Source organism: Ambystoma mexicanum, chromosome 7p, assembly GCF_040938575.1.
Source record: "Ambystoma mexicanum isolate Mex_15411 chromosome 7p, UKY_AmexF1_1, whole genome shotgun sequence".
Taxonomy (NCBI): domain Eukaryota; kingdom Metazoa; phylum Chordata; class Amphibia; order Caudata; family Ambystomatidae; genus Ambystoma; species Ambystoma mexicanum.
This window is the reverse complement of record NC_090939.1, coordinates 91,624,057-91,651,135: the sequence shown is the minus strand read 5'-3', so window position 1 is coordinate 91,651,135 and position 27,079 is coordinate 91,624,057. Positions and strand designations below refer to the sequence as shown.

At 48.3% G+C, this 27,079-nt stretch overlaps 1 protein-coding gene across 1 annotated transcript in view; it reads left to right on the top strand.

Annotated features, from left to right (window-relative positions):
- NR1I2 (nuclear receptor subfamily 1 group I member 2) overlaps positions 1-27,079 on the top strand; it is an 812,250-nt gene that overhangs the window by 562,173 nt on the left and 222,998 nt on the right. Inside the window, exons 3-4 of the mRNA XM_069635851.1 lie at positions 16,581-16,711; positions 19,525-19,715. Coding sequence (XP_069491952.1) covers positions 16,581-16,711; positions 19,525-19,715 — 322 coding nt within the window. The remainder of the gene's footprint in view (positions 1-16,580; positions 16,712-19,524; positions 19,716-27,079) is intronic.

Below are 27,079 nucleotides of genomic sequence, written 5' to 3'. Positions count from 1 at the left end.
CACACTGCACTCTTCCTTGCCCTGAATCGGAATATCATCAATGTAATGTGAGATTTGTATATCAGGTTTGCATGGTATTTTATCTAAGTGTTCTGCTGCCAGCCAGTGACAGAGGGTTGGGCTGTGCAAGTACCCCATAGGTAATCTTGTGAAGGTGTACCGACAACCCCCTTAAGAACATGAAAACTGCTCCTGGCACTCTTTGGTAATTGGGACAGAGAAAAGGGTATTTGCCAAATGTAATACAGCGTGCCAAGTTCCCTCTAACGTCTGTATGTTCTCAATAAAGGTAACAGTATCTGGCACTGCAAGAACTAAAGGAGTTTTTGTACAATTCCATATAGTGCACAGTCATTCTCCAGCTCCCATCCTTTATTTGTACAGGCCAGACATGATTTTTCCAAGCAGTAGAGACAGAGTGTAATACTCCTTCCTCTACATATTCTTTAATGGTGTCTGAAATTTCCTCATGCCCCCCACCCGGGAATGTGGTGTTGCTTCATTGACACGCTCTGTGGCCAATAGCACGTGCACTGGAATGATGTTCAGTTTGCATACAATCACTGGAGTACAAGTCAACGCATTCACTCCAAACTGATGAGCCTTGCCTCCTAGTACTAGAGTCGGCCTTTCCAGAATGTCAAATCCAATGATATATTCGGGTATCGGGACAATCGACACTTGATATTTGTTTTCAAATTGCCTATCTTATTTCCACTCCTGTTTGTACTGTGGATGTCTATTTTCCTCCCAACCCAGTAATGGTAAAGTGTCAACCTTTAAATCCTGAAAGATTTCTATGAATCAATGAGGCCTCCACCCTAGTGTCAATAAAAGCTCTGACCTCTTGTGTTTTTTTCCAGGCTTCCAAAATATCACAACATTAACATGAAGCCGTCTGTCAACTTTTATGCAAGTTGAGTCTGCTGGGGCTTGTCCATAATCCTATTTCAAATTTAGAATGAGTGCACCCATACTCGGCCTCCAACAGTGCATTCTTTTTTCCCAACTCAGCATATGTTGGCTGGTATTGGGAAGTGTTCCCCATTGAACCTTCTCCCCTGCTCCTCCTCAGGAGATGCTCAAGGTGAAGTATCTCTTTTCTGCTTGGACACCACCTGCCTCTTGACTTGTTTATAGTGCTCCTTCCCAGTAAGCCCTCTCTATTTATATAACTTATACTTCGAATGGATTATGTCCTCGCACGTATTCCTCATCTTTCGTTATCTCCATTAGCCAGCTTGTGCTGCTTCGGAAAACATTTTCAGCAGAGGGCGCTGTGCGTCAATACGGTCTGCTCGATGTTCCTCGAGGGCCTACATCTTGAGGATGATGTCATAGAAGGTATATGTAGCGTGCACAGCACCCGTTGGCATCAGTTTCATTTTTCCAATTAAGCTTTTGCTTCGTGAACTACGGCGCACATCAGATATTTCTTTGAAAATTATCAAAAAATGTCTTCATCTTCAGCAACCCCAAAGACTGGGTTTAAAAAATGCCAAGACTTCAACGCCAAGATGTCGCTGTTGGACCCGCATTGAGTATGCTTGTGGTGTCTCGGTGTGGAGCACAAGACGTTGGCCTGTCAAAAGTATCAGTCTATGGCCAGAAAATCTCTGAAGGACCGTAAAATGAAATTGGCGGTAGGTAGACTCCCCAAAAAATCCCCTTTTGGACCTTTCTTCCAACGAAGCGACTCTCCTGACAGAAAACTAAAAGGTCCAGGTCACGAAATGGCCACCACTCCTCAGCGTTGTCATGGAAATGGAAGAAAAGGCATCACAAATCGCCTACTTCGTTATCCTTGTCTGACTCCTCCCCAGAGAGGACTATATCTTGCCCCACTAAGGCCTCTACTCTGGCTGAATGAGAATCACTTAGGCAGGAGATGCTAAAACATTTCCGAGAGCCAGAAACCCTTGAAGTAAGTAGGCCATACTCCTACCATGCCCTCTGAAGCCGGTAAGGAAAGCGCTTGTGCCAAATCCTGCATGCCCTCGAGCCCATGACGAAGGCCAGATTTCCATCTAGAAAGGCTGAGGCCTCGACACGATGAAAAGTCATTGAGGAATCCTTTGAGCCATCGAAGTCCATCACGGACAAAGGAAATCATTGATGCTAGCAGCGCCACTGGTACCATCGTCGTCTGTCGACGACTCCATGGGCATCTGGCCTGAAACCTTTGAAGCCATAGACACCTTTGCCAGAAATTCAGAAAACCTTCACTCCTTTACCTAGGAAGGATTTCTTTGTCCCTCACTTCCATTCATGAGGACAACGAGCCATCTGATTATAATGATGCACACTTTGGAGTGGCACTCCAAGTGTCACTGATAGCTTCATATCAGAAGAATCTAAGTTACGGGACCTGCATGAAAATTTACAGATGTCCAGTTGAGGGGACACTTCACCAGAGTTGGATTTTGGTAAGCCTGAATCAGATGAATATGCAGATGCCTCTTATAGGCAATTAATGACCAAGGTAGTTGATTATCGGGGATGGAGCAGGCCTGCCCTACCATTCGAACAAGATGACCTCACAGATATCCTGGACAAAGTTCCTCAAAGGGTTCCTTTCCTACCCTTTCATTTCGCTCTACAGAAGAGAGAAAGTGTAAATTGAGAAGCACCGGAATCAAGTCCGGCAGTCAAACATTTGACAAAGAAATACGGACTGTGAAATAGTGACCTCAGCTGCTTGTGAAAACATCCTACTCCAGAAAGTCTGATGGTGCAAGCAACAACTGCTATCTCCAAATCAGGCTGCTTAGCCGACCATCCCACCAGATCAGGATGATAAATGTATAGACGCCTGGTCTAGGAAAGTCTTTTCTGCTGAGAGCATTGCTCTCAAATCAGCAAACTCTACATGTGGCCTTGCAAAATTCACTTACATTCTTATATCCATGGCGGCTGAACATATTTCCGAATGGAAGGAAAGAGAATGTTTCTTCTTCATTGTAAAAGTTGGCAAGGGGCCATGTGGGAGTCTGTTCAGTCGGGTTTGGATTCTGCTGACAGCATAAGCAGAGACATGGCGGCAAGCACCATTATGTACAGTTTTGCGTGGTTAAGGAAGTCTGGATTTGCACCGGACGTGCAGTCTAGACTCCTTAATATGCCTTTTGACGGGTCTCATCTTTTTGGCAGCAAGGCTGACAAAAGCCTTGGGAAGCTGCAGACCTCAAAGGCGGCAGCCAAATCTCTACGTGCTGCTATTAAGCAGCCCCAGCCTTCACTCCAGTCTAACGTCTTGGAGGGGTAGATCCTTTCGCTACTACCCCTCAGAAGAGCTAGAGGAGAATGGCTGGTCAAAGAGGCCAAAGAAGATTCCCTCATGGTGGACGGAGAAGAGGTGCAAAGCCTCTGAGGTCTTGACTCGCGACACCCCAGTGGGAGACAGACTGTCTCAGCATCTGAAAGAATGGCGGGATATTACTTGAGATGCTTTGGCATTACAAACCATAGCCCAAGGTTACTGCATCACCTTCATTCAGAGACCTCCGAATCATCCACCGGGGAGCCATTCTAAAAAGGTTCCAGATCCTTTCATTGTGCAGGAAATGTTTGCGGAAAGCAAATGGCAAGAGGTCAGTGATGTGCAAGGCGGAAGCACTACGAGGACTGACGGAAGAAAAATTCCTTTGTGTCAAGAAAACATGCACTCCGGTCTGGTCCCAGCACATTGCCAAACTGACATGGGTAACAGCCCTCAAAAAGCCAATCAAGATCCAACGTGATGTGCTATACGAACTTTGCTTTCACGGAGAAGGAAAGGTGCCTATGGGATCAAACAAACATTGCAACAAAACGCTTGTCCTCCCTGACATGAAGAAAGGAACAGATGCTTTAATGGACAATTACTGGGTATGCAGCAATCTGGTGTACTTGCACCTCCCGCCGTCATGGAGAGGTACTTGTGCCCTGGCCATGCTGCATTCGGCCCTGTTGGTGATTCCAGAGTCATGTCCTGGGAGAGAGGGTGCCTGCCAGAAAGCCTCCAGCACCCCAGTCAACCGAAGAACCCCCTACATATGATGTGCTATTGGAGGATAGGCTGCAAGACAGAGTGTCATGCAAAAGAAGGGCATCAATTTATATTTCTAAAGACTCTTCCAATTCTTTGCACAAATACCTGACCAATTGAAGCTATTCAACTCTGCAGAGAATTTTTTTGCATCCCTTCTACCAAGCATCCAGGCACGAGCAAACGCCAAGTGGTTCCAGATTGTGAGGTGGGAGCTGATCCAGTTAGCCAACAACACTGAAGAAGGGTTCAACGTCATCAAGGTGGAACACAGAGCCCTGCGGTTGATGACCATGCAAAACCGTTATATCTTGGATCTCCTCACAGCAATGGAAGGCAGTGTTTGCCAAAAAATTGGGAGTGCATGTTGCACATTTATGCCTTCTGCAGACGCAGACAATGGAACATTATCACACATGATAACTGCAGTACACAATCTCGTAGAAAGAATGAAGAAGGAAGGTGGTGTGCAACCAAGTGACTGGTTTGACACGGTTTTTGACTGGGTACCATCCTGGTTTGGGACTGCAATGAAGCTACTGTACCCATCATAGTATTTTTGCTGCTAATTTTTTGTGTGCCAGGTAGGGGTTCGATGCTGTGCAAAATCTATGCCTAGTAGTGCAATGAGGATGGTGACAATGGCCAGCCCAACAAAGGTGCCTCATGATGTGAAAGACGTACAAGTGCAAACAGGGGACAACCAGGAGCCCAAATACCGCATGACAGCAGTGTATATATGTGTATATATATATGGATAATGTGTATCATACCACTATCAAGGAGCCCTATGAACTAAAATGGTATAAAGAGGTGTGGGTGGATCTGGCTGGGGATGGTGGGTGCATCTATATGACCTGTATTCCTGACGAATATGCAGGAAGGAGTCAATATCTGAGATCTCTGTGCAGGGCATGGATGCCAATAAAAGGGACTCTAGCTTGGGATGAAGTGGTAATGGAAGCAGAAGAAAGCAGGCAATGGAACAACCATGGTTATTTGTTACTTTAGCAGTAACGAAAGGGGGGAATGTGAGGGAGGGTCTTTTTCCCCCATGTACATTCTGCTTGAAAGAAGTCTACATGCTCATCCCATCGCAGGGAGACGTCCCCCTTGTCTTTCCTCTGACGACAGTGGAAGGAAGCCATTGGATGATACACTCTCCATTTTGTGTCACTGCAGACTCTATCTTTTTACTAGGCTGCACAATGATCTCTAAGAAGCCTTTCCTCCCTTTGTCCAGCGCCGCTCACAGCCAGGCCGAACACCCCCACCACCTCCTCCCCTGTCTGCGTCACCCCAGGCCCTTTCTCACAGAAGCCCAGGCGCAAATTGTTGCAACCTAAAACAGTATTCTTTCTCTTCCTCTGAGATCATTGCCCTGCGTGTGAGGGGGCGAACCATTGGCTTGTGTGCTCATCCGTCTCCACAAACCTGCTCCTTCAACCCCCACCTTTAGGAATTATTGCCTGCACAACCTTTTGCCCCTCTCCTTTCATGTAGCAGTTAGAGGTAAACCCTTCCCCACGGACCACCCTAGATTGCCGCCATTATACCTAATATTATGTGATCATATATTCTCCACGGACGAACACCTATCATTCCATTTGTTTGAACCATGAGGCACCATGCAAATAAATCTCAGATTCAAACCCTTACATAAGGCACCTGGGGGGGTGGGGGGAAGGACCACTGCACCCCTGCCCCCTCAAAGGCCTGGGTTAAGAATGTGTATGTTTGCCCACGATTTACAGGCAACCCTGCATTCTGGTATACATTTTATGTCTTGCATTACTCTTAACATGTCAGTGATTATTGCGTAGTTTAGATTCGTTACAACAATTGCATCTTGTGGACTCAGCCTGACCTTCACCCCGTGAAGATGAGCCCAGCTAACCCACGTGCCCATAGACCGGCCAACCTACAGCAACCAATATGAGTCTGGCACTGTATATTGCTACATAAGGGGCCCACCAATGAACGCTGCTATATTTTACATAGTATGTCATGACGATTTATGTGTATATAACTTACTGTTCATGTATCATTTGGCAGAGCGCTCTCGGAGCAGAAGAGGCCTCTGCATGTCTTATTTACCTGATATAAACTTTTTTCAACTTGCAATCTTTCTCTTGGTCTCATTCCTTACTGGGGTGTGTCGATTTATTCTGAGTTTAGGATCTGCATGCTGGGGAATGACCACCTTCACTATGCAAGGCTGGCGAAACAAAACACCCCCAGGCCTTGCATGGCTCGGTGAGCATGTGCGGCTGGGAACAGACCTGGACTGTCAAAGGGAAGCAACTGAGGGAGCCGCCAGGCTCGTACTGGCCTATAGAGAAATAGGGCAATGCCCGTACCAAAAAATGCAAAATGCTAGTGCGGGCCAGTAAAAATGGGCCACTTTTTTGGCCAATGTGGGCCAGTTTGAATTACTTCACTATGCAGCTAGTAGTTTTGACCATTGTTACTGAATATTCTATACATATCACAATTTGCTTACATTTTAACAAAAAACACCCCCTTGGGTAATTTTCAAACAGTCTGTGAGTAAAGGAGCGAGTATCCATTTGCAACTGCGGGCCACTTTTTCATCGGTGCCCGAGAGTTTTATGCTCCAGTCTGACCATGTGAGCTGCCCCTGCCCATTACCTCCAATCTAAACAAAAACCATTCTTTTTTATTTTACATTTCATGCTGTGCTATCGCTTTTTCTGGTGGCTCGATGGGCCTGCGTTCAGGGTGTGATGAGGACTGCTCAGGAAGTTGCTTTAAGCGTGAGTCTCCAGGGTCCTGGCAGCCTGAGGTGGGGGTTGGCTGGTTGAGGCTGCGGTTCGGTAGTGTTGCGGTTCCTCAATGTGGGTGCACTTGGGTGCTAGAGCGGTTGGGTATTTTATTGCCACTGAACGTATGCAGTGCTGGGGATGGGTGCAGGCGGAGTAGTGTGGCCTTAGGGGCATCTGTCGGTCGGTCGGTTAGTTCAGGGCGGGATGCAGGGGGCTGCCTTGGCGCGCCTTGTTGTTAGTACCGGGTCGAAGGGGGAGCAGGTGGTGCAAGCAAGGCAGGGATGCGAGCTGAAGGAAACGGCGAGAAGGAACGGGCAAGGGTTGGGAAGCAAGGGGCAGGACATGCATAACAGAATCACAAAGTGCAGGCCTTTAGCAACTGAGCCAGATGTGTTGCAAAATACAATGGGCTTGCCTTCCGTATGCAGTGGCTTTGCTTGGATGGAATGTTGCAACGTCGGTGTCCATGGCGAAAAGCAGCAAAGAGCTGCAGAGAGCTCTGGATGCTGCCTTGTGTCCTGGCCTTTGGTTCTAGCCGGCTCTGCCATCTTGCTACGGCCTTCGGGGAACATTTCTTGGTTTCCTGTTACACTGGGCCAATCGGCATGCAGATGTGCTTTGATGTCTGCAGGCTGCGTCCGACACGCAATGCAGGTGGCCATCTTCACATAGTATATAGTTGGTCTGTGTGAGTAGCTCACTAATGAAGCACTGGTGTGACATTATGCCACAATACAAGTTGCACCTTACAAGTTGAAATTCTTATGGAGTGCTTAGAAGCTGGCGGAATCCAATTCCGGCATGAAGCGCTGTATAAAAACCCAAATTATTATGAATGGGTCTGTTCCAAGTGGGTGAATGGGTTCTCAAATCATCAATTTTAGTGTCCTTATTGTAATCCCCACATGAATGAGTTTGTATAGAGCCATCATATATATTCTAAGATCAGTTCTTATATTGTATACTATAATATTCACTGAAAAAAAAAACCTTAGTTAAGGTACAGATTTGATGCAACAAAGCCCTTGCAATTCAGCGCATGTGGATAGTCATGACCAGCTTAACTCTGCGCGCGCCCGTTGTTGTCCCCCATAATGCCATTTTGTATGTCATTGTCAATCTCTTTTCTTATAATATGTATGTGTTACTGGGCTTTGCAATGGGAATGCGCCTCAGGCCGTGTCCATTCTGCATATCTTTTGGGGCCACTACTCCGGGCCTTCGGCTGTGCCCACTGTATCTTTTACAGCACTACCTTTCTTTCTCACTCACTAGCCATAGCCTTCACCCATGACCATTGGCCCAGCTGTCGGTGGTGGCCCCTTTACATGTTGCCCCAATAGCTTTCTTTCAGTCCCACTAGCCAAGACCGCTCCCAGTAATCGTTTCAATGCTTCATGCCCAAGTAGTTTGTACCTGGCCCAATTCCGTCCAGTGGTTTTTGCGGTACGCTGCACAGAAATTTGTCATTTCTCTCTATGGGGAAATGAACAGGAGTGGGCCGAAAACCGCATTTCTTTGCTTTCTTAATTTTTGTAAACTTTTTGTCTTTCTCTAAATGTGCAGTCTGGGGGGCCCTGTGACGACCATGTTTGCAAAATAGCCTAATCCATCTTGCGAGTCAAAAGTTTAAGATATTCATTTTTCAAGTTTCCTATGGAACTTGATACTCCACTATAGTGCAGCATAGATATAGACTATAAGATATGAACAGCATGAGTACTGTTGCAATGCATAAATTGCCTTATTATCCATTTTTTACATTAAAATATTCTTTAATCTCATTCTGTCTAACTCTCGCGCCACAAAGTTTGTATATGTAAAATCCAATTGCAGGGACAACCATCAAGCTGGAGATGTTAGTGTCCTAATAACTGTGCACCAAAGCAATTTCTTGAATTGAATTGTGGACCCCTATTGAACCCTTTTGGAAAGTCTGGATCAGTATGAGGTACATCCCAATATTTGTCAATCACTTTTTGTACCTCCGTCGTTTGACCTGTGGTCAACCTAATGGGAGCATTTCCACCCGACCTTTCTTTCTCCTTTGTGCTTTCTCAAGAAGATCTTCTCCCTTGGCTTGGCTTTTATGAAACCTCATTTTGGGATAAGCTCTCTGAGGCGGACAATAATCCGACATTGTTTGTTGTGGGATACTAGTATGCGTTACCGATGTGGGATCTGCCAACAACCAGAACAGCCTCCACATGGCCTGTGGGCTATATTGTCTAGGTCTACTTAAGGATGTCCTGGTGTGTTCATAGCTGGCTCGCACTGGATGCTAACCTGTGAAGGGACAGTCTGGACTGACAGCCTACAACTACGCAGGCGTAACCCAACTTGTATACCCTCAATAAATACTTCACCGACATAAACATTTGGATGGCAAACAATAACCTCAAACTAAACCCAATTAAAACCAAAATAATAATCTGCCCATGTGAAGACCGTCCAACACAGCCACCCCTGACCTGGCCCCGGAGCATGGGTACCCAAGCAGAGATGTCAACTAGGATACAAAAATCTGGTAATCTTCATGGTACCTTGTAGCCACAAGACAATGCCATACCAAAAATAATTTCTACCTCCTGAATAACAAGACCTCAATTCCGCACACAGAACCCTTGCGATCATCTCCTTGATATTATCTAGGATAGACTACATAAATAGTCTTGAACTAGAAATGTCTGAATGTCTCAACAAAAAACAATGCATCCAAAATACTGCAAGACTACTCCTGAGACTAACTGGTAGGAAACAGATTGCACCGGCCCTAAAACTTCTACACTGGCTACCAGTAAAGAAATGCATCCACTTCAAAGACCTATGCATTGCCCATAAATTATTACATTGAAAGGAGAATAATTAATCCAAGCAAACCGAAAAGAGATTGGAGCTCTAGTACTGACCTCCAATTAGAAAACAGACACTACGAAAAATGAAAATTCAGAGGCACCGCCTTTTCCTGTCTGATAGCTAAGTTATGGAACTCGATCCTGAAGGAAATAAGAATGGCGGAAGACCACTTAACTTTCAAGAAACAACAAAAAACATGCCTATTCAAAGCGCTGAGATAAACATAACCCAACTACACAACATTCACCTTCTCGAGCGATCCCCCAAAAACCATAAGTCGGAAACCAGGGATAAATACAGAATGAAAAACTTAGCTACAAATACCCAGAGGTCAACCCAAAATCCACTAACCACTACTCTCTTCTACACAACCCACACTGCCCATCTACAACACATGCCCAGGGGGCAAGTGAATCAACCCACCAAAACACACAAACTGAACAACATTCTCTAAGCAATCTACAAACACAATAACCTCTAATGGCAAACAACTTGAACACTGGACACTGCCCTTCGGGACACAATAAGCCCAGTGCACAAAACAAAATGCACCCAAGCCCCTCAAACACACAGACGCCAGTTCCTCAAGGTTCTACACGCATCAACAGATGAGTATGACCTCTATTTCGGTGCCACAGGGCTTCATTATTATTGTGGGGAAGTTAAAGCTACAGATGATGGAGCACCAAAGAATAAAGGTAATTTATACAAGTACACAGATGAAGGCCTGGAATACTGGGCAGGGCCACTTGCACTTAAGATGTCTGGATAAAAGAGGGAAATACCACACTTAGAATTGCTTTGTTGAGTGCACACTCAGCAGTGGCTCAGGCTGTAGAGGTGGGAGAGCTTATTCAAGACTTAGATTTGGCACTGCTATGCCTGACAGAAACTTGGTTTACTGAAGGTTCACAGACCATGTTCCATAGGTACGCGCATTTCGCCGACCTATTTTTCAACGTGGGACTTTTCGTCGTCAGAATTATCATCACCAAAAACCCAGTTTTTTCCATTTTTTATTTTGGGGGGTGTTTTGTAGGGGTCGGGGTATGATTATAATAGCAAGGGGGGAGTCTGCGGGGGGAAACCCCCAGAATAAAAAAACACAGGGTTTTTGGCGATTAAAATTCTGACGATGAAAAGTGCCACGTTGAAAAATAGGTCGGCGAAATAACGTAGAACCGTTCCATAAATTGGTCCCAGAAAAATGCACCATTCAGTTCATTAATGGAGAAGACGGGAGGGGGGATTGCTATAATTTATAAGTCGGCTATGATTATTTCACACTTGGAGAAACTAGACTGGGATGAGAATACCCAGTTTGGGGTTTTCTCAATTTCGGTGTCACATACCCAAACTATGAAAGTACTGCTGGGCTACAGACCACCTGGACCCCTACTGGACTTTCTAGAACTATTAGATGCCCACCTCACATTATGGGGGAGCAAATATAAAGATATATTGTGTATAGGAGATTGGAACATTTGCCTAGAAAATGATAATTTGCATCCACATCATGCTGCGCTGATGCAACTCTTAGACAATCATGAGCTGGAGCTTATTACTAGGGAACCCTCCCACAAGAAGGGTCACTGCCTAGATCTTGTTGCAGCAAGAGGGGGTGTTGTTCAATTTGGGGAGACTATCCCACTGCTATGGTCCAATCACTACTTACAACTAGCGACTATCAGAGAAATAGGACATCAGAGGGGAAAAGGACGGGAGACTGCACCAATTTGGTGCCAGAAGATGTCCGACCTAGATAAAATCCCAGGGAAGGAAATTGAAGACCAATTGCCATGTCTGGATACCAATATGACTTGTGAAGAATTTTTTAGTAAGGGGGAAGACCTGTTAAGGGTAATTTGTGATAAATACACCCCACTTAGTCTTAAAACCGTTAAACAATCTAAATCTTGGTACACTCCAGCACTGGGCCTCATGCGGAAACAAGTTCGCCAGGCAAATAAACTCTGGAGATCCTCTAAATTAGCTGAAGATGCAGTGAAGACGAGGGCCCGAATAAGTGATTATAGAAATGCCCTTTTTGTGGCCAAAAAAAACTTCCTCCAAGAAGAAATTAAGTTAGCAGGTAATCGGGCAAAAGCCCTGTTTAACGTAGTGGCAAGGTTTAGGAACCCAGAATGCATGGCAGTACCAACCGCCGACTCTAAGGAACAGGCAAATAAGTTTAATGATTTTTTTGAGAAAAAAATCATTGACATCCAGAAAAGCATTACGGAATTAATAACTGTGGAAGAATGGGGAGAATCTGGAAAAGAGAGAGAAGTAGTAGAAAGCCAGGAGACCGAGGAGAACTTTTGCTTCCAACCTATTGAGAAGGAAGATATAGAAGCTTTGATACTCGAGTTAAAACCCACCAAGGACTTGGCCTTTCCTATACCAGCATGTACCGCTATTCGTTTAGCAGCCAACCTCACCCCTTTTTTAACAACCTTTGTAAATAAATCCCTATCAGAGGGCTATGTTCCCTGTTCACTTAAGCGAGTGGTGGTAAAACCGCTACTAAAAAAGCCCAAGTTGGACCCCATGATACTAAAAAATTACCGCCCTGTGGCTAATCTGTGCTGGCCCACTAAAATTCTTGAAAAAAATTGTTTGTAACCAATTTCAGCAGTTCGTCGATAATAGACACATTTTGGACGAACATCGATTAGGATTTTGCCCTAATCATGGGACAGAAACTGCCTTACTGGCAGTCCAGGGTGACCTACTAGAAGCCGTGGACAGAGGAAGCAACACAATACTGCTGATGCTCGATCTGTCGGCAGCATTCGACACAATCAACCACAAAATTATACTCCAACAGATTGGAAGTATAGGCAGAGCAGCTAAAGTTGTGGTGGATTGGTTCTATTCCCTCCTACAAGACAGAACTCAACAGGTGGCCCTGGGAGCCTTCCACTCAGAGTTAATACAACTGAGATGTGGAGTCCCCCAAGGCTCAGCGCTTTCACTTCTGATTTTTAATATATATTTTCGACCACTGTTTGACATCCTGAGGAAACACGGTCTACGTTTCCACTCTTATGCCGACGACACGCAGATCTACGTGGAGACAGACGATCTGCCGGAAGCATTCAAAAGGATAGACCGGTGTATGCAGGATGTCAAAAAATGGATGGCTTGCAACCAGTTACAGCTTAATTCAGCCAAAACGGAGGTAATCCTCTTTAGATCAGAGAACAAAAATGGAGAGGAAGGAACCCACATAACTCCACAGATCTTCGGCAAAAACATCCCGTTCTCTTGGAAAGTAAAAAATCTTGTTTGCATCTGGCAAGAAAATTTGGCCAGCGAAGCACAAGTTGGTGCAAAAATAAAAGCAGTCTACTACGCCCTGCGCCTGCTTAGGGAATGTACTTCCTTTTTTAACACCCCAAGATCCGCCAGTGGTGGTGGGAGCCTTGGTAAGTGCCCATCTTGATTATTGTAATAGGCTTATGACAGGGATTCCTATGAAACAAATGTCAAGACTACAAAAGGCCCAGAATGTGGCAGTAAGGTTAACTGCCCACCTGGGCAAAATAGATCACGTTTCTGCATCTCGGAAAGCATTCCACTGGCTGATGGTGGAGGACCGTATTAAATTCAAGGTGGCGTGTTTAGTTTCTAAATGCTACCATAAACTCGCACTCAGATACCTGAACACGAGAATCCACCAATATTACTCTACCAGAGACATCCATTCAGGAGATAAACTCCTGCTATGTGTCCCCCGGACAAAATACACCTCTAAAGGAGACAGGAGGTTCTCTGTGTTCGGCCCCAAGTTGTGGAATCAGCTGCCTTTGGGCATTAGCTCATACACTACACTGGCAACCTTTAGAAAAGAATCAAAAACATTCCTATTCAAATGAACTTCAGTATCTATGGTGAACCTACAACCCACAGCTAAATATATAACATATAGTTAACATCTGTGCCACAATGCAATTGCTTGCTTGGTGCACGTAAGAAATGAATCAAATCCTATCCCTCTCTTCCCTCACTAACCAACCCAACCCACTTTTCCTCACAGAGAAGCACCTGGAGAGCCTGAAAAATGGCAGCATTATGCAGTATAAATAAACATAAAACATTTGAGATCGCAACAGGTAGCATGAACGTTGATGCAGTTATGCAGCAGGCATTGTCCAGTTGTTTCGGAGAGGATATGAAGAGATCGTTTGAACATTATTCTGTGTTTGTTGGGGATACTACTGAGGGGGCTTTGTGGGCACCAGTGAACATTTTTGAGCAAATGAAAATATTTTGTGGGAAATGTTGCTGCTTAAGTTGACTACCGATGGATGGTGATTTTGGAACATTCACTTATGGACTGATGAGGGATCAGCTGGTGCCACAATCCAACAGTGCAGAGGTGACTGTTTAAGCACTCCACCGTGGTGCAGACTGTAAACATGGAGTAAAGTTAGCAGAATATTGTAGGGCAATCTGAAGGGAGGGGAAGTGAATAGTGTAGGGGTAAAAAGAAAGCTCAAAGTGTAAAACTGACGGTAAAGTGTCAGTGACTACAGTCCAAGGAATATGGCTTCCTAGAACATATGGCCTCACGCCCTATGTATGGAGCCAGAAGAGCTTCCTATGTGTTTAATTACTTGAGTGAAGGTGGTGGTGTGCAGTATGTGGAGTGATTGATGTCATGGAGGATGTGCTACTTCAAATGGAAGGTAGAGCCAAATGACCACTATCTTGTTATGAAGGTGGATTGGGCTGATGGGTGGATGATGGACCTTGGATTGCCTTATTATATTGTCTGCCAAGATGTCTGGCACCAAATGGGAGGGAAGATGGCTGAGAAAGTGGTGCAGGACATAAATCCGGGTGCTTGCGGGGGAGAAACAAATTGACAATGGGATAGTCTGCTGTAAAATATCAAAATAAAGGCAGATGAATGGAGAAGTTGTACTGGCCGTGGAAAATATCTGACCTATTAGGATGCAGACATTTGAAGGTGCTGAAGCTGAAGGTAGACCCCAATGACGCAAAGCCACTGTTGGCTATGATGGAGGTATAATCATGGGGTAACTATCCAGGAGTTGTGAAGGAAGAGTTGGGCAAATTTCAATGATGACCTTTCGTTCCATCAGGCCAGTTGCACGTCTAGGAGTTTGTGAGGGCATTTGCATCACCCGTGCTCATATTTCGGGGAAGACTCAAAACCGATGGGAAGGGTTATATTAAGGGGGCAGAGGGGGTTTGTCACGCCTTCTTTGAGAAACAATGCAAATGCGCCTTTATATTGGTTTTGCTTTTTTCCTATGAAAAATGGGGAACGACGAGGGGTATAAAATTCTTGATTGGTCAGAAAAACATCCTCCAAGTTCTAACAAAACTGAATCTGACATGGTTTAGTAGGGCCATTTGTCTGTCTACTATTGTGACAGAATTCAATTTGCTAAGGTGTGCAACCCTGAGCCTTTCTTGATTCTATGTCAAATCATGGTGGTTTATCTCCAAGTGGGCTCTGCTAAATGCTCCAGGCTGAAAAGTATAATGCACACGTTTATTCCTCTGATGGGCCCTGTCTTGTGACACATCCTTAGCTATCGTGTTATGTTAATGCTACTTATATAGCACACTGTCACCAGAGGCACCTTAGCGCTAAACAGGACCAACCAGCAAGACTACAGCATAAACCAAAGTAAGCTAAAACAAAAAGGTTTAGATCCCATCTAAACTCCAAATGATAAGTTCTAGATCTTAACAAGAGCAGAATCGAATTCCACAATTTTGCAGCTGCAACCGAAAAAGCACAGCCACCAGATCTCTCTAATCTAAAACGAGGGACTTGAAGCAAACACTTGTCTTGGGATCTAAGACACCTACCCGGAACACGGTCAACATTTCAACTGCAGGCACTCTGCACCTAGCTGCAATGTGAATTGGAAACACGACCGCTAAAGAATAACCTGTGCTGTGTTACAACTGCCTACTGCTTTGAGCCGTTGCCGCTTGTCGATTCGCACCACTTTGCTGAATGTAGTGAAGCCAACTTGTCACTGAAGCCAAATCTCTGCTTTACTCTCATGGAGATGCAGTCATGCCTTTGACTACGGCAACTGTACATTGCCTGACTGTCTCCTGCTTCTGAGTCACAAGCCATTGCCACTTATTGAACCACAATATTTTGTTGAATCCTGTCGAGCTAGCTCACCAACTCAAGCCAGACCTTGAAGCACTAAAAGGCATTTACAAACCCAACTTGATGCTGGCAAGATCCTGAAAGAAAATAAAAAGTTGTATATCAGTGGTTCAGTCTCCCTGTACTGCGGGCATTGGTGACATTTAAGAGTCCCATTTTATGTCTTAAAAACATATTCTTGCCCTTGTGTTGACTTTTCTACGAGGCAATTTATTTACCAGCAGATCCCTATTCTCCAATGTTCAGAGTGCCCTTTTCTCCCAAGTCTGCATTATTTGTGCATCTGTTTTCAGGGGTGGGTTTAATAGTTTGCATGTCCTTTAAACTAAAAGTCTTCCTTTTATAGAACCGTGATTGGACAGTTCTTTTGTTTTGACACTTGGCATACTTTTTGGATGCTTCCATGCTGGTTCACACCCTCCTGAAGAGTGCAGGCTACCCTCATGAAGAGGTGAAGGAGGTTTGCCATTCAGAGGGTCAGTTTCATGAGATCACTGCTTAGTGGGGGGCTGCGTAAGCACTTTGACACCCTGCTCATCTTCTGTACTCCTGCGGGGCAGTAGCCATTTTGTCACAGCCATCACTCCTTGTATTGTCGCATTGGGTGGGGTGGGTGGGAGAGTCGGATTCATATCTAGTTGGCTTAAAGGCATGTTTGGGTGTACTGTAAATGCCTACATTTTTCTGTCTGGCATGAACTCTGCTTACTTGCCTTTAATGCTAGTCCCCTTCTCTTCTTCAGACGCGCAATGAAACGCAGCATCCACCTGAGCTGCCCCTTTCAGAGATCCTGTGTCGTCACCAAAAACAACCGTCGGCAGTGCCAGGCATGCCGGCTGAAAAAGTGCCTGGACATCGGGATGCTGAAGGAGCGTGAGTGGTCTATGGGGTGAATTTTAGGGTGTTTTGGGGAGGGGTAATCCTGAATTGTGGCAGAGATACACTGAGGATGGACTTGTGTCTACACTGACTTGCTACCATGGACAGCCACTAATTTCTGTGGACCCTTGCGTGGGATGGTGTCTTCACTTTCACATGCGGGGGCACTTGGGTGTGTTGACACCCATTTCCATTGACCCTAGTGTGTAGGGCGAAGTGCAATGCCTACCTATTGACGCAGGCGTTTGAGTTTGGTTTCAATGAGTAATCCACCTATTGATTCCCTGTCTGAGTGGGTGCTCATTTCTATTGAACCTTGGCTGAGTGCATAGGGGGGGGGGGTGAGTGTCTGAACACCTTTTTTTATACACACAGCAAAGCTACAGCATCACCATTGACAGCCCTCCGTCAGCAGCCAGTGCCCTGGTTCCATGCCTGGGAGGGCCAATTTACATTTTTATGAATTGTTTGTTGTTGGTGTACTCCTGTGATGCAGTGATTCACCACCCTAGTAGTTTTAACACGTCTGTTGAACATATGTGACATATGGTGCCCCCGCCCAGGTAAAAAAACATGCCATCTTCTGCTTGAGAAACGGACGCAGAGGTGATGCACTCATCTTTCCAGCTGGTTGTCCGATTTGTCCATGGAATTGTATGAGCCCTCCTGATAATTGACCTCCTATGTGACTCTGTGGTATGTGTGCTGTTCCTGTAGTTGACCCTGGTAATAAGGTGTAGTGAGGGAAAGAGTGGAAGTGCAAGCACTCCTGTGGCTTAGACCTGTTGTGGAAATAATTTAAGGGTTAGATTTACTCTCCACTCACCGTGGTGTGCAAGGCAAGAGGTTTCTGATGGTGCAGTCCTGACTGAGTTTCTATTATTGAGAGGTGTAAGCACTCTTGCCATTTGAGAGGAGCAGAGGGGGCTTATTTTCAGCAAGCCCCCCTGCCTTTGCACTCCAGAGTTTGTAGCTAGGCAGCGGAAGAGTTGCTACACATGTTCATTAACTCTGCTTTTTGAGAAGGGAGACCGGATCAGAATTGGTCCCCTGATTAATCTGCGGCAGACAGTTTTGGGCTACATGTCTTCACACTGAGGTAATTCAGTATATCATGTTCAATATAGACTGCATACCAGTTTTGTACTGCCCATGTCAGCAGAAGCATCTGAGTGGTGCTTCAATTATACTTCATCTTCAGGCCCTGGGAGGCCACAGCCTTTGTTAGCTCTGCATGTTCAGCCTCTGGATTGTTGGTTCCAGTTCTGACTTTCCTGGTGTATTCCCATAGAAAACCTTAATATGCCTGGGCTGCTACTGCAGTGATCTAGTTACTCCTCATTTGATAGTGCTAAAAGAAGTGCTTAAATAAGTAGACGCTGTAAAGGTACACTTGTCTGGCTGCGGTTACTAGCCAGTCCTTACTTCACTGCATCATGTATCTGCTCTAAACTTGGCAGGTTCCTGAGTCTTCCCTGACTGACACTGAACACATTCAAGAATCTTGTGACTCCAACTAAGGAGTGCAGTGCCTCTTACAGAGGACTTCATTCGTTGAAGGTTGGATTACTGTAAGCTTGATCCCTCTAGTAAGCTTTTCACTTATACACAAGTATGATTGTTGTTTTTATGAGGATAAGGAGTAACTTTGTAGTGAGAATGCTGGCTTGTAGGATTTGTGAATCACTAACCACCACCAATGGGCTTGTTATTTCCAATCCCTACTAATTACCTTTGGAATCACTTATGTTCAGCAAGTAGGAAGAGCCTGTGCCCAACACTGCTCTTATTAGCACGAGGGTGCTGAGATCTATGGTTTCCTGCCGAAGTGGTTCAATCTGCTGGATGTTAAGGAAGCTGCCCGTTGGCAATGTTCCTGGACAGGCATGCAATGTTTGATCCATCTGCTGGCAGAGGTACTTGGTTAACAGTCCTCCATACTTCCTAGGCAGAGCAAGATCATTTACGTCCATCAGAATAAGCACATGACGAATGTAACTCTTTCGTTGCCCCCCATTCCCAATAGTGCCTGGCAGGTGTAACCAAAGACCTATATAGTAAATCTATACATTATAGCATTTCAGTAATACCTTCAATTTGTCTGTTCTTGTGTTACTTTCCATAGAGGCAATTCCATTTCATGGACGCTTGCATGGATTCTGGTACAGGAAAGGTTTCTTACTGCAAAACATGTTCATATCAGGCACTGGCTCGATATCAAGCTAATGGCTCACAATTAGTGCCTGGTCTTTCCCGCATTGGCCGTGACCAAGGGGCAGTTAGGGAATGTGCAGTGTACTACCCGAGTCACAATCCTATAACTGAATGTACTAATGGTGAGTTGTTGTACAGCATGAATGCTGGCCCCTCTACCAACCACCCATCCCATGACCTGAAGAAAGAGGATACCTTTTGCAAGCCATGAAGAATAATGAAAAGGCTAGGTATCCTGCTTGACCTTAATTACATGTCTGCAGTCATTCAGTGACTTTCTCTATTTGTAATTCAATGTATCAAGATTTCAGACCTTCGTAGGGATACTTGTTTTAAATTCACTGTTGGGCAGGGCTAGATGGCTAAATAGCTCATTGTTTTTGGCATAGAAGTTGAATTCTAATATACTATGGTAAGAGTAACTAGGCAGAACGGTTAATATTGAGTAAACACTTGCTTCATCTCAGAATCTCTATAAACAGGTTAAGGCTCAATCATCATTTGAGTTGTTAATGCAAATATTTTTTCTAGCATCGTCGACTGCTTGTTACTCAACAACCAAACCTCTTTGCATTCCTTTTACTCCCCTTTAGTGATCATGACGGATGAGGCAGTGGAGACCAGGCGGGCCCTGATCAAAAGAAAGAAGCAGCAGCGTAGGGTTCCTGCTCCTGCTGCAGAGGAGACTGGGTTAACTGGTGAGCAGCAGCGGCTCATTCAGCATCTGATGGAGGCGCAGGATCGAACCTTTGATAGGTCATTCAGTGACTTCCACCATTTCAGAGTAAGGACTGCTGCTGTGGGGTCATGGATGTGTGGGCTGAGAGTTGAGTGATACCATGTGGGAAGGTTGGGAAAGGGACTGTATAGTCATGGGCATGCCATCTTGGTGATATGGGCCACCTATGTCCTCTGCAGCATGAGGCCCCATGCACGTGCCATCTGTGTGAGCTGTGGACATTGCCATCTGTGTGAGCATGGCGATGTATTTATTTGAGCTCAGATTATTGCCATCTGTGTATGTCTGGAGGCATGGCAATGTCCTCTATTTGAGCTGTGTGCAATCTGGGGCTTTGATAATTTCAGCTTCAGCTATTGCAGTTTTGTGCTGCTACCCTTTACTTTCATAAGTGTATGTCCATCCTTGCCACTGTTGCTTGCATAGTCCACTTAGGCAACAATGAATAGGAACAGAAGTACGTGACAGAGGGTGTTCTTTGAAAGCTTCAGGTTAATAATTTGTATGCTCATGACAGTACCATACATGAGGCCTGTCTGGGTAGACTAGACATGCGCTCAGTGATAGAAGGGTACCAAAAAAGTAGCGCAACTGTGACTCCAGTGGGGGATGGAGTAGGAAGGAAAGGAGTAACGTGTAACACATGCTTGAAGGGTTGAAGCCACGCTGGTTGACGGCCAATTGAGTTGAAATAGATTTCAGTTTAGCTGTAACTGATATCAGGTGGCAAAATGGAAAAGCATGCTTTAACTTCATAAAGAACCGTTCCGGAATAGGGAAAAGGTTTGCAAAAAGTAGTGGTGCTGTTAACAGTTAAATATAGACGTAGTGGGACACCGCTCCGGACTGTTCTTGCTCACTTCGACTACTGCATACGCTACCCCTTTGTGGTGCAGCAGGCAATTCCAGTCCCAAAGCTCTGCCTTGAACCATTGGCCCGCAGAAACAAGTGTGCTCACCTCCCGAACTGAAAGCCTGACGCCATCCCTAAACAGAACAGGCAAAGTGTTCTCGTGGACTGTAGCAAGTGTTTAGATACCGTTACAACGTCCTTAAATACATCAAACTACTCTTCCTTGGAGTTTCCGAGACTCACTTTGAACTATGTAGAAATGCACATACAATGTTGCGATTTTGCCACTTTCCGAATACTGAGACTGCAGTGTGGAAATAAGTTGTATCAAGATTGATCCCTGGTAATAAACCCTCTCGCTGGGGATGCACTGTTGCAAGTGTGTATCCAGCATTGAGAAAACATACTGGAAACAATGAAGGCTCCACGCAGCAAGTAACTAGGCTGTCACAGGGGTAGATTATATTTGGAGATGATGGGTAGGCCAATTTTAGCTTAGCCCAACCTGTTGAGCTCAAAGGACCCTGTGGCATACATATGGAGGACAACCCTCACCAAATTACCAGCCACATGTATGGATCCTCACTAGAAGCCCCACCCGGGTGGTAAAGGGAGCAGATGCGTATCCAGCTCCATTCCACCTTTTGAGGTCGTCTTGAGGTTGTTTTCTGGTACCTGTACTGCATTGCCCAACATGGGTCTGCTGATCAGTTCAGCAAATACTCTTACTGGGTGAAACCCAAGGCACATACGAAGAGCCAAAAGAAGCATCAATTTCCTTTGCGGCCTACTTAAGGACTGCCCATCCTGGCAGTAACACTACATCATTTGGCAGTTGGCCTGGTGCAGGGAACAAGCGTACAAGAGTTTTTGGACAGGGTGGACATTGTGAGGTTAGATGTGGTCAAGGCATCTACCTGCACCATGTGTCATTCCCAGGAGTTGCATACGTGACTAGAGCTACGAAGGACGCCGTCTCCATAGAACTGTTCCATGAGATTTCCTCCAGTGGGTATTTGGCCCTCCTCTAATAAATGTTAATGGCACTCCAAATCCACTGGATGTGTGACCACCCAAGGCCCCACTGGATGTGTGACCACCCAAGGCCCCACTGAATGTGTGACCACCCAAGGCCTGGATGGTGCTGCTTCAGGACCAACCTTTGGCTTTGTTGGAGCGCTCCTCTTCTCCAGCATGGGGTCTGGCATGGATTCACATGCTCATGAATATTCCCCGTCGTCAGGCTGGGAATCCTCGGTAAAGAAAAAACGAGTATCAGTTTCGTTTCTGATCCGTCTTTCGTAGTAATAACCAATCACTGGTCTCTGCGTCATACTGACCACAGCCAATGACTGCCCTCTACCTAAGCACCGCCTCTGGCAGCCATCTTCAGATTTTTACCGCACGTTCATGTGTTGGGATCCTCGTGCTATTGCTCTCGAGCGTTAGTGCTATTTTTTCACGTTTTTATCTCAAAACTTCGTTTTTCCGGTCAAAAGAGCCTCAAGCTCCACCGACTCTCCATCCGATCAACGGGGACCCGTGTCGGATTCGTCTGCGCCCCTCAAGGGTGAAGATTTCGTCGAGCTACGTTTTGGAGGACTCCAGAAGCTTCTCAGGCCCGGACATGGCCCAGGAGAAGGGAAGCTCGACGCCCGGAAAGCTGTTCAGGGTCTGCCCTGGATGCCAGCTGCAGAACGCCTTTAAGGAGGACGAACACTCCTTTTGTCTCTACTGCTTACATGAGGACAAGACGCACATGGAGAAGGACTGTGCGTTTTGCGGCAATATGTCGGAGCGGACCATGAAGGACCGCCACCAATGCCTCGCCAACTGGCTGGAAGGGAAAGAGCCCGTCAGGCGAGAAGAAGAGGAAGAAATCCGAGCGGTCTTCTAAGACCTTTGAGGACGCCCCGGCGACGGGGGTCCAACACAAGGCCAAGCACCGCGAGTCCGCTGGCACCGGGAGCGCCGAACGGTCGGGCTCTACGGGCGCCAGGCAGGGCGCACCTTCCCCGGCACCTTCAGCCACGAGCCAACGCTCTGGGTCGGGTAAGAGGCAGGGCGAGCACCCGGCAAAGCTCCTGGAGAGGCCCCGGTCGAGCTCGAAGGCCCCATCGGAGGGGGAGCGAGGCAGTGTCCCCCCCCTCAAGGATAAGGCGGTGAGTGCACCTAAGGTGGTGAAGGCCTTAATCCATCCGGCCAAGCCCTCTATCGATACTGTCGCGGCGGCCCTGGCTCAGCCTGTGGAGGCTACACCAGTGGTGGCGACCTCGGGGGTCAGAGTCTCCCTGCCACCTCGGAGGGAGTCCTCTTTTGTGCCCATCGATAGGACCCCCGTGAAATCCCCGGCGGGGAAGAAAAAGGGGGGGCAGGGCGTCGTCGTAGATTCGGCTTCAGAGGAAGAGCTGATCGAGGTCTTAAGCCACGGCCTTGGCGTGGATGAAGACCGGCCCGTCGGGATGGAGCCCGACGCAGGGCCCCTGATCGCCCGTCGGATTCCCCTCTGCCAGTGCCGCAAGACAACTCGGCGGCCATTTTGTTGGCTATACAGTCCTTATGCTCAGAGATAAGGACGAGACTACCGTTGCCGACGGAGGAGCCTCTCCCGTCGGGGGATCCTGAACCGGGACCTTCGGGTGTTCCCCCCTCCCAAGAAAAGAAGGATTCACCCTCCACCTCCTTTTCAGCCGTCGCGACCCGTCCAGCCCTCCTCCCCGTCCACCCGAGGGGATGATACGGGGACTGACACGGCAGCGACGGGTACGGACGACGAGGTATACGACGAGGATCTCCCGTCGTCACCTCCCACCAGGGCCTCTCCGCCCGACGAGATTGGATCGTTCCACTCCATGATCGCCAGGGCATCCGAGCTTTTCCAACTCTGCCCTGAGGAGAAGAAAAAGGAAGGATTCCTTTATCAACGGCGCTAGGCCAAGAGGAAGACGGTCCTTGCGGTGCCTCTACTGGACGACATTTGGGATGAGGGCCTCGCCCTCCTCAAGAACCCTTCCACGACGCCAGCTAGAAGAGACCGGTACGAAAAGAAGTACCGGGTCCCGGACGCGGCCCCCCTGTGCCTCCGGGCGCAGCCTACCCCGGACTCCGTCGTCTCCGCGGCGGCCAGGAAGAAAGCGGGGGGGGGGGTGCGGCCTCCACTTCGACTTCCCCACCGGACGGCGAGGGAAAGAAATTGGACGCTATGGGACGCAGGGTCATCTCGTCTGCAGCGACGACGATTAAAGCGGCCAACGCCTTGGCTATCGTGGCCCGCTACGACAGGGAGCTATGGTACAAACTGGCTCCCCTGCTGGACTTCCTACCGGACGACAAGAGGGCGGATGCCCTGGAGATCCTACAGGAAGGTGAGGTGGCGTCGGACCACGCCATCACTATTGCGACGGACATCGCCGACACTGGGTTTCGCCAGTTGGGCAACGGCGTGTGCCTTAGGCGGCGTGGATGGCTCAAGGCTACGGACTTCCGTCAAGACGTACAGACCAGAGTCCTGGACATGCCGTTCGATGGGAACAACCTGTTTGGGAAAACAGTGGACGATTCCCTTCAGGCCATTAAAGCGGACACTGAGACGGCCCGGGCCCTTGGGGTTCTACAGCAACGACGGACGCCCTTTCAGAGCAGCGGAGGCAAGGGCGCCTCCAAAGGTTCCAGCGGCGGTTTCTCTACCTACCGTCAAGCGGCCCGCTCGTCGTCTCAAGAGGCCTACAGAGGACGAGGCAAGTCTGGAGGACCCCGCCGTCGTCGCCAAGGAGGTCAAGGCGGTAAAGCCTCGTCGAAACAGGATTGAACCGGCCGTGGGGTCGGGCCCCCACCGAAGCACCCCGGTGGGAGGCCGGCTTGCGAGCTTCGTCAGCGTGTGGGAGTCCATCTCCACCGACCGTTGGGTGCTGGACGCCTTGGCCCGGGGCCACGCGCTCGAGTTTCAAAGAAGGTGCCCGCGCGTCCCCCCCCGTGGCCAGGAGAGAGCTTCACGTCCCTCAGCTTCTCCTGGAGGTAAAGGCGTTGCTCAGGAAGGGCGCCATCGAGCTCGTCCCAAAGAGGCTTCGGGGCTCCGGAGTTTACTCGAGATACTTCCTCGTGAAGAAGAAGACGGGAGGATGGCGCCCCATCCTAGACCTGCGACGTCTGAACAAGTTCATCAAGGCACAGAAGTTCCGGATGGTCACCCTCCAGCAGGTCCTGGGTCAGCTGGAGGAAGGAGACTTCCTGTCGTCGTTGGATTTGGAGGATGCCTACTTCCATATTCCCATCCTAAAGGGGCACCGAAAATTCCTCAGGTTTGTGGTCCAAGGGCGTCACTACCAGTTCAAAGCCCTCCCCTTCGGACTACGGTCGGCACCCAGGGTATTTACCAAGTGCCTTGCACCGGTGGCGGCGCAGCTGCGCCGCGAGGGGATCCACGTCTACCCCTACCTGGACGACTGGCTCATCCGAGCCAAGACGAGGGAGCTCGCCGTGGAGCACACGGCAAGGACCGTCCAACTTCTCACGGACCTGGGATTCTCCGTGAACTACGCCAAGTCCCACCTGGTACCCACGCAAAAAGCACTGTTTCTGGGAGCGAAGCTCGACAGTGTCCCTTCTGTCCTCCCCGTCGGAGGAAAGGACCAGGTCCATCCTGGGCAAGGTACAGCGGATGTTGGTTTCCGACGCGGCCAAGGTGAGGTCCATCAAGTCCCTCCTCGGAATGATGTCCTCTTGCATCTACCTCATTCCCATGTGCAGGCTCCGGATGCGCCCGTTGCAGGAGTTCCTGGACGCGCGCTGGATCCAAACGACGGGCGGCTTCGAGGAGAGGATCACACTCGACGAGAGTTTCCGCCGAGCGGTCCGGTGGTGGGGCACCCGCGCGCATCTGACGGCAGACATGGACTTCCAGACCCCAGACCACCAGGAGACAGTGACCACGGATGCCTCCCTGGAAGGGTGGGGAGCGCACACCGAGAATCTGCACGCGAGAGGCCTCTGGCTCCCGACGGAGAAGTCCCTCCATATCAACGTCCTGGAGCTCCGTGCAGTGTTCTGGGCCCTCAGGTCCTTCCTTCCGTCCCTCAAGGGCAAGGTGGTGAGGATCTTCACCAACAACACCACCACCATGTTTTACATCAGGAAACCGGGCGGAACCAGGTCCCAAGCACTGTACAAGGAGGCGCAGGACCTGTGGCATTGGGCAGTCGCCCAAAGGATGTTTCTGGTGCCGTTTCATCTGGCAGGGATAAAAAACACCATCGCCGACTCACTCAGCAGGGAGCTGCGCTCGTGCCACGAGTGGGAACTACGGCAGGATCTAGTGGATCGCCTCTTCCGACGGTGGGGCACACCCCAGATCGACCTGTTCGCGACGGCGACGAACTCCAAGTGCCGGAGGTTCGCCAGCAGGTTTCCCCAGGCGAGGAGCATGGGCGATGCTTTCTCGTTCCCCTGGGATGGCCTGTTCCTCTACGCATTCCCTCCTTTGCCACTGCTAATCCGGCTCGTCAACCAGCTCAAGAGGTCACGGTGCAGGATGATCCTCGTCGCACCTGCGTGGCCGAGGCAGATATGGTTCCCGGACCTTCTGGACTTGTCAGCGTCCCCGCCAATCAAGCTGCCGGTGGACGCGGATCTACTCTCCAGGGAAGGAGGCGCCATCCTCCACCACGACCCGAAATCGCTGAACTTGCAGGCCTGGCTCCTGCAGCGCTAGAGTTTGGAGGATACGACATACCGGCCGACTGCAGAGAGGTTCTTGCAAAGGCCTGGGCGTCCTCGACTCTTAAATGCTACAGACACAAATGGAAGAGGTTCTCTGTCTGGTGCCACGCACAGAAGATTAACCCTCTACGGATTACGGCTCCCCAGGTACTGCCGTACCTGCTGACGCTGGCCAAAGCTGGACTGGCACACGCGCCCATCAAGATTCATCTTGCTGCGATCTCCCGATACACCAGAACCACGGGCCGGATGTCCCTGTGGTCTCATCGTCTGGTGAAAGAGTTCATGAAGGGACTGTTCAGATCGTTCCCGTCGGTGAAGGCGCCGGCCCCGGCGTGGGAGCTCAACGTGGTGCTGACCAAGCTCATGGGACCTCCGTTCGAGCCTCTGCACTCGGCCCCGTTGAAGTTTCTGTCGTGGAAAACAGCGTTTCTTGTGGCTATCGCCTCCGCACGACGGGTGGGAGAGATCCAGGCCCTTTCCTGCAAGGCCCCGTACTTGACTTTTCACGACACGAGGGTAGTGCTCAGGACGCACCCCTCCTTCATGCCCAAGGTACCGTCGGACTTCCATCTCAACGAACCCTTGGTGTTGCCTGTGTTCTTCCCGTCGCCTTCGTCGCCGGCTGAGAGGACTTTGCACTCGCTGGATGTGGCTAGAGCGCTGAAGTTCTACGTGGACCGCACGAAGTGTTTTCGGAAGACGTCACACCTCTTTGTGAACTTTGGACCTGTCAATCAGGGGAAGGCTCTCTCGAAGGCTTCCATTTCCAGATGGCTCTCCGGCTGTATCATGTACTGTCATCGGTTGGCAAACCGACCGCTGCCTGGCCGTCCGAGAG